Source organism: Brassica rapa, chromosome A08 (genome assembly GCF_000309985.2).
Source record: "Brassica rapa cultivar Chiifu-401-42 chromosome A08, CAAS_Brap_v3.01, whole genome shotgun sequence".
NCBI classification, from domain to species: Eukaryota; Viridiplantae; Streptophyta; class Magnoliopsida; order Brassicales; family Brassicaceae; genus Brassica; species Brassica rapa.
Genome location: NC_024802.2, coordinates 10,975,995 through 10,983,700, shown reverse-complemented (window position 1 = coordinate 10,983,700; position 7,706 = coordinate 10,975,995). Strand labels below are relative to the sequence as shown.

At 38.4% G+C, this 7,706-nt stretch overlaps 1 protein-coding gene across 1 annotated transcript; it reads right to left on the bottom strand.

Moving 5' to 3' along the window:
* Positions 1-3,607: 3,607 nt before the first annotated feature.
* LOC103834316 (two-pore potassium channel 3-like) lies at positions 3,608-5,870 on the bottom strand. The gene has a single exon (XM_018653751.2). The coding sequence runs from the start codon at positions 4,640-4,642 to the stop codon at positions 3,689-3,691; it is 954 nt and encodes a 317-aa protein (XP_018509267.1). The 5' UTR covers positions 4,643-5,870; the 3' UTR covers positions 3,608-3,688.
* Positions 5,871-7,706: the final 1,836 nt, after the last annotated feature.

Genomic DNA, 7,706 nt, shown 5'->3' with positions numbered 1-7,706 from the left:
CCTCAGTACCCGAACTGGAACACACCTTTCTGGCAGAGTCCGTACCCGACGTGGCCACAGCAGCAGTTCAACCCCTGGACTCAGCTGCCTTATAATGCATACCCACAATCAGGCATTCTTGGACCACGACCACAACAACCTATCCCTCAGGGTCCGCACAACAGCGCTGATCAGAAGTTAGTCCCGACGGTGGACTTCGCCAATGCCTTCAACACAATGACACTGATTGATCCTTCAGATACACAATGGTACATGGATTCCGGTGCAACAGCTCACCTCTCAAACACGGCAGGTAATCTTAAGTCTGTAGTTAATTCCAGCACCGGAAAAATGGTCACTGTGGCCAATGGTGGAAAGGTTCCAATTAACTCAACGGGTTCTTTTTCTTTTCAAACGCGCACTCGCCCTCTTGCTTTAAAATCTGTTCTTGTTACTCCCTCTTTGATCAAAAATTTAATTTCCGTACGTCGGTTTACCAAAGATAATTCCTGCTCAGTTGAATTTGATCCTTTTGGTTTTTCTGTGAAGGATCTGCAAACACAGGAGACGATTCTCCGCAGTGATAGCACAGGAGAGCTCTATCCCCTTCTCCCGGCCTTCAATAATTCGACTCAGCAACCTTTTGCATTTCTTTCAGCTTCTTCTAATGTTTGGCATCGTCGTCTGGCTCATACCAGCGATGAGAATTTAAATTTGTTGCTTTCTAATTCAGCTTTGTTTTGCAATAAACGCGATTTACCCCATTTATGTTCAGCTTGTCAATTCGGAAAACACACAAAACATCCCTTCATCACCTCAAAAACGATTGTCAACAACCCTTTCGACATCGTTCATTCTGACATATGGACATCGCCAATCCAGAGTCTAAGTGGAATCAAATATTATGTTCTTTTTCTTGATCACTTCTCACACTTTCTCTGGGTCTATCCCTTGAGGTACAAACATGAAACATTCTCTAAGTTTCTGCATTTTTCAAATTTTGTGAAAACTCAATTTGGCAGAGATATAAAGTCACTCCAGTGTGACAATGGAGGTGAGTTTGACAACTCAGAATTTCATGCTTACTTCGCCTCAAAAGGGATAACTTTCCGCTTCTCGTGTCCATACACATCTCAACAGAACGGAAAGTCGGAGAGGATGATACGTACCATCAACAATGCGGTACGCAGTCTCCTCTTCCAAGCAAATCTACCATCTTCTTTCTGGGTAGAGGCGCTTCATACGGCGGTGCATACTCTCAACATCTTACCATCCAAAGCTATCGGTAGTAAGATTCCTTTTACGGTATTATTCAACAAACCTGTCTCTTATTCTCATTTAAAAGTCTTTGGGTGCTTATGTTTTCCTAATATCAACAATTCTCATCACAAAAAGCTTTCTCCTAGATCTTCTAAATGTATCTTTCTAGGCTATCCGAACAATCACAGAGGGTACAGATGTTTCGACTTGACAACAAGGAAGATCATCATCTCACGCAATGTGAATTTCGACGAAAGCATCTTTCCATACGAAGATTCAAAACGCCATAAAGAATCAACGTATGATTTCCTCTCCGCTGACGTCGAACTCTCCCCTCTGTTTCAACAGATATTACTCTCGCCTCCTGCAGTCCAGCCAACACAACCTGCAGCTCTTCCTGAGGCGCCAACTCTCCCTACCCAAGTGGTGCGAGAGGCTCCAAGGCACTCCATGTCTACTCGTTCAAGACATGGAATCACAAAGCCTAAACACATTCTCTCTCTCAACACTCAAACACAATCTCCACTTCCAAAAGGCCATCTTCAAGCTCTCGATGATCCTAATTGGAACCCTTCCATGCATGTTGAGTACGATGCTTTTATTAAAAACAAGACTTTTGATTTAATGCCTCGGCCAGCTAACTCTAACATTGTGCGTTGTATGTGGCTTTATAAGCATAAGTTTGATGCAGAAGGCAATTTTAAAGGTCACAAGTCTCGTTTGGTCGCAAATGGGAGATCTCAAGAACAGGGAGTCGACTTCGATGAGACTTTTGGTCCAGTCGTAAAACCGGTCACAATAAGAACTGTCTTACACCTTGCTTTGACAAATAATTGGCAGGTGAATCAGCTAGACGTCCAAAACGCTTTTCTACACGGCACCCTGGACGAAGACGTTTACATGTTTCAACCTCCCGGCTTCGTCAACCCTGCCAAACCAAACTACCGTCTGCAAGTTGAATCGTTCTATCTACGGCTTAAAACAAGCTCCTCGAGCCTGGAATGCAAGGTTTGTCAACTTCATTACAGCAAATGGATTCACACAATGCAAGTCAGATACAAGCTTATTCATCTACAAAAAAAATGGATTAATGGCGTATCTAATCCTATATGTCGATGACATCATCGTGACGGCTTCCACTACAATGCTACGCGACACGATCATTCAAGTTCTGAAGTCCGAGTTTCCCATGACAGACTTAGGCAGAATAAGTTCTTTTCTTGGCATATCTGTGAAGTTCAACGACAAAGGCCTCTTCTTGAATCAATCCACTTACGCAGACGATATCATCAAACGCGCAGGCATGGCTGAATGCAAACCATGCACGACTCCAGTGGATCTTAAGTCCAAGCTTGCAGACGACGACGGCAAACCAGTCGCGAACGCAACCGAGTATCGCAGCTTGGCAGGGGCGTTGCAGTATCTCACCTTCACTCGCCCAGACATCACTTACGCGGTACAGCAGCTGTGCTTGTTCATGCATGATCCGCGTGAACCTCATCTAGTAGCTTTGCGACGAGTTATCCGTTACCTCCAAGGAACCAAACAAATGGGCTTGCAACTCCTCCGGCATCACGCTCGACTTCGGGCTTCTGTCTTTACCTAGGCGACAACCTCATTTCGTGGTCTGCCAAACGTCAACCCACCGTCTCACGCTCCAGCGCCGAAGCAGAGTACAAAGGTGTTGCGAATGTTGTTGCAGAATCTTGCTGCTACGCAACTTGCTCCTTGAAATGGGAAGACCCCTTCAGCAAGCAACTGTCGTCTACTGTGATAACGTGAGTGCCGTCTACCTCTCCAGCAACCCTGTTCAACATCAAAGAACCAAACACATAGAGATTGACATCCACTTCGTCCGTGAGAAGGTTCTTATGGGCCAAGTTCGAGTTCATCACATCCCATCAAGCTTACAGTTTGCGGACATCTTCACAAAAGGGCTACCTTCTTCACTCTTTTGTGGCTTCCGGTCCAGTCTTGGTGTGACAGAGCCCACGCTGCAACTGCGGGAGGGTATTAGAGGATAACTATCAGTTGTATAGCTTAGATATTATTCCTCGGATATTCTGTTTAGATCAGAGATGATCCCTAGAATCTCTCACGTACTTGTACTATATATGTTCATATCAATACACATAATCATTCAAGGGAAACACATTAACTTACATCGGTGTTATGTCTTTATCTGTTATTTTCTCCATCTCCTTGAGTTAAAGATAATAAAAGATATATCAGACTAGATCTAAAGATTCATTAGAAAGTTAAAGGAGTGTGTCAAAGAATGAGTCACATACCTGACACAACCATTGTTATCAATATCAGCAGCAAAGAACTGAGAGACAGACATTGTCTCACACAGCACTCTCTTAGCCCTCTCCCTATTCCTCTTATCAACTCTCGCCTCAGCCAAGTACAAGAAAGCCCGAGCCACGGCTAAGGTAGACACAAGCAGCTATACCGCGGCGAAAAGCCTACCAGGCAAGGTCTTAAACGCCCTATCTCCGTACCCAACAGTAGTAACCGACATAACCGAGAGATAAAACGAATCCAACCAATCAATCTTCTCGATAAAATGCATTATCCCAACACCAAGAGCAATGCATGAAACCACAACACCTAAAGCCAACGCCACTTTCAACCTAATCCTCATCCTTCCCTTCTTCACATCGATAATATACGATCTTCTCTTATCAGGCTCCTCCCTCCGCTTAGCAGAGTCTAACATGTAGCTCTCTTGAAGGTCAAGAACGTAAGAGACCATCCCGCTAAGCAAAATATCGATAAAACCGAACCCAACGAGAACGAACATGATCGAGAAGAGCTTAGTAACGACACTGTTTGGTGTGATGTCTCCGTAACCGATGGTGCACATTGTAACGATGCAAAAGTATAACCCATCAACGACGGGATGGGTTTGATTCACTACGTAGTGGTCACGGTTCAGCCAGTAGATAAGGACGCCTAAGGAGAGGTAGACGACGAGTAGAGCAAAAGCTTGTCTTACTACAGAACGTGATGATGGCTCGAGTTTGATTTGCTGATGCATTGGGTGGTGGAGATCGTCGATTATGGCCATCGCCGGCGCGGTTTTGGATCGGTGGAGTGGATGGCCGTGCTGCTGTTGTGGAGTGAGGAGGGGATCTAGCGGTGAGGAGTCGGGGAAGGTGTCTGCGGCGGCGGCGGAGGAGGACGGCGAGTGTTTCTGAGAGAGTGAATGGAAGTATTGAGAGGAGTCTCGCGGCGAGGGTCCGAAGATTAAACGGTCTTTGAACTCGGACGGTGTCATCGGAATAGTGACTTCGTCGTTTTCAGGTAAGGGTAATAGAATCGGAGGTGGTTTTCTTATTTTGGGGCTGATCATGTATTCTATGTTGTTGTTGTTACCGTCACCTCCCTCGTTTGACATCTTGTTCTTTTGTCGGAAAAGTTAAAACCTGTGGTGGGTTTCTGCTTATGAGGTTACGGATTTGTCGGAAGAAACTTTATCACAAGGATGCAAGTAGAAGCATTAGAGATGGTCCTTTCTCAGTTTCTTGTGGCTTTACACTGTAGTCAAAGGTGAGTAAAGATGAACCGGCAAGATGTGTCGTTTTCCCAACGAATCTCACATGAGGTGATTCTCCTACCGATTAGATAAAGTACCATTATCAAATTAATTATGTGTGGACACCCAAACATGAACACATGATTAGCTGTCTTAACAAATAGTTAAATCATTATCTAGTGATCTTGCTTTTATAATCCATGCCTCTCAATAGATCCTCAGTTAGCAAGGACTGGCTATGATTAATTGAGACATACTGGTTCGGACCAGGACCGGTCTGGACTAAACAATGTTTTTAAAACCGGATCGAATACCGATTCGGTATAGCTGCTGGTTGAGTGGTCGGACCAGTTCAACCGGATTTTCTATTTCAAAATAAATAAATAAATATATATATATTAGGTGATAATCCGCGCCATGCGCAGAATGAATGGATTAGAAGAAATTATAATTTTTAATCTATAGGTATTAGAAATATAAAAGTCATAGTCACAATATTACATTTTATATAATGAACGATTGAACGAAATGATTTACCAAATATTTCTTCACATTTGTTTTCCTTTGAACTAGGAAAGGGTCGAATTGATTTATCAATCTCTCTTAACATTTGCATGAATCTTATCTCGGTACGAAACAAAACAATATTGTAAGTTTTTAATAATTATATATTGTATTAAAATACATAGTAAATACAATATTCATTCATGTGTAAATGTAATATAAAATACACATATTAGGGTAGTATTGCCCATTTGTAATTTTTCTAATAATGAAAAAATGTATGTACAAAAAAAAATATAAACATACAAAGAAGTTGGGTTAGGCTTCAATAAATATTTGAACCGCCAGTGAAATATAGTATAATAAGGAGTGGAAAGACTTATTCTTGGGTTCACCCTAGGGGTGAACCTCTAGATTCACCAACCAATAGGATTGTGTTATTTTATATTCGAAATCTTTTAAAAAAGAAAACAAAATATTTTCTCAAGCTATAAGTTATATTATATTTTTAAAATAAAAAGGTAAAAATAAATAAATTAAAAAAAGTAGTAACTAAAAAAATATATTTTTAACGTCCTCAGCAAAATACTAAACCCTAAATCCTAATCCCTAAATCCTAAACCCTTGGGTAAAGCTTAAACCCTTGGATAAATCCTAAACTTCAAATCAAAAACACTAAACACTCAAGGGTTTAGGGTTTTAAGATTTAGTGTTTTTGATTTAGAGTATAAATTATCCAAGGGTTTAGAGTTTGCCCAAGGGTTTATAGGGTTTATGATTTAGGGTTTAGAGATTAGGATTTAGGGTTTAGTGTTTTGCTGACGACGATAAAAACATTTTATTTTAAATTCGTGTTTCTCTAACTAATATTTTTTTCTAATTTTTTTAACCTTTTTATTTTAAAAACAAAATATATCTTGACAATATTTTGTTTTCTTTTCTAAAAGATATTGAATTTGAAATAATGAAATCTTATTGGTTGGTGAACCCAAGAATAACTCGAGTGGAAATATCAACACCGTTTCAATATATTCTGAATACGTGAAGGAGTGAAAACCAAACTATAAATATATTCACGTTAGACACAAGATACCGAAGAAAAAAAAAACACTTTCTACAATTTCTTTTGTCTATGTAAGAAAGTATGTTAATAACATCTTCTTTACGTATGGAGACAGATCTTTAAAGAAGAGTTTTGTGAATCTACCATTTGCCTCTCACCAACAAAATCAAAACCAACCATTTTTGCAAAAGAAAGCCTAAATTTTATTGCAGAAAATTTAGTTTATGATTAGAATGCAGATTAGAACTGCATACCTTGGTGTTTATATAGTAGAACCATGCCTTACATTTCTTAAGATGAAAAATATCTAATAAAAAATTTGTATATATGTCATTTAATGTGAAAATAAAAATCGCAAATCTAGTCTTAAAATAACTTACACAATTCGCGGATTTTACCATAATGAATTACCTTTATTAAGAATTATGTGGTCAATTAATATTTTTTTCACTATTCATTGCCATATATTCATTTTACAGTAAATGTAATGAAAAACCTTTTATTATTTTGGAAATCGAATATATATATTAATACTAGGGTCGGATCCGCCCTACGGGCGGATAAGCAAATAAAAAAATATATTTAAAATTTACATGAAATTTTTGGTTTATTTTAATAATAATTTTCACTATTTTTACTACATATTTGACTATTTTTTTATTTTCGAAATTATATATTTGTTACTATATGAAAACAAATATATTTATTTCACTGTGTTCAAAATATTTAATTTTTTTGAATTTAATAGATTTTTAATATAATTCTTCTTAAATTTTATAATTTAAATAATTAGAAGAAAATCCAATTTATTGTATTTTTCTTTAAAAAAAAAAGCAAGTAGCTTAAAATAAGATATTAATTGTTGCTGTTTAATATTTATAAATATCATGTTAGGTTATAATTTATGAATTATGTTTGCGAACATATTCTGAAATCCCTACGAACTACCCGCAAACCTATCGCGATAAACACATGTGTGCCAATAGTAAGGTATGATGAGACTCTTCTCTCTTATTCCATAAGTTTAAATCATAATAATCACACACCACAAACTTTTATAACAATTGTGAATCGAAGATTATGCGAGCATAAATCAAATCTTCATCTACGCAACCCTTAAAACTGAAAATAATACAAACTCCTATGAGAAGTCATTTTCTGTCCCCCCATAAGCTTGTTCTGTATGAGATGACCATCCCTTCATCACAGACGTTGGACACCATTTTTAGGTCGAATTCTTAATTTTTTTTGAATATATATATGTTAGAATTATGTATTAAAATAAGTTAGTATACAAATTTTAAACTATTACTTTATTGTTTTCTGCCTAATAAATCTGAAAATTTTAGAACTTATAGT

Excerpts from the sequence above, each read along its gene's own strand:
- LOC103834316 (XM_018653751.2), bottom strand. The coding sequence starts at position 4,642 with ATGTCAAACGAGGGAGGTGACGGTAACAACAACAACATAGAATACATG.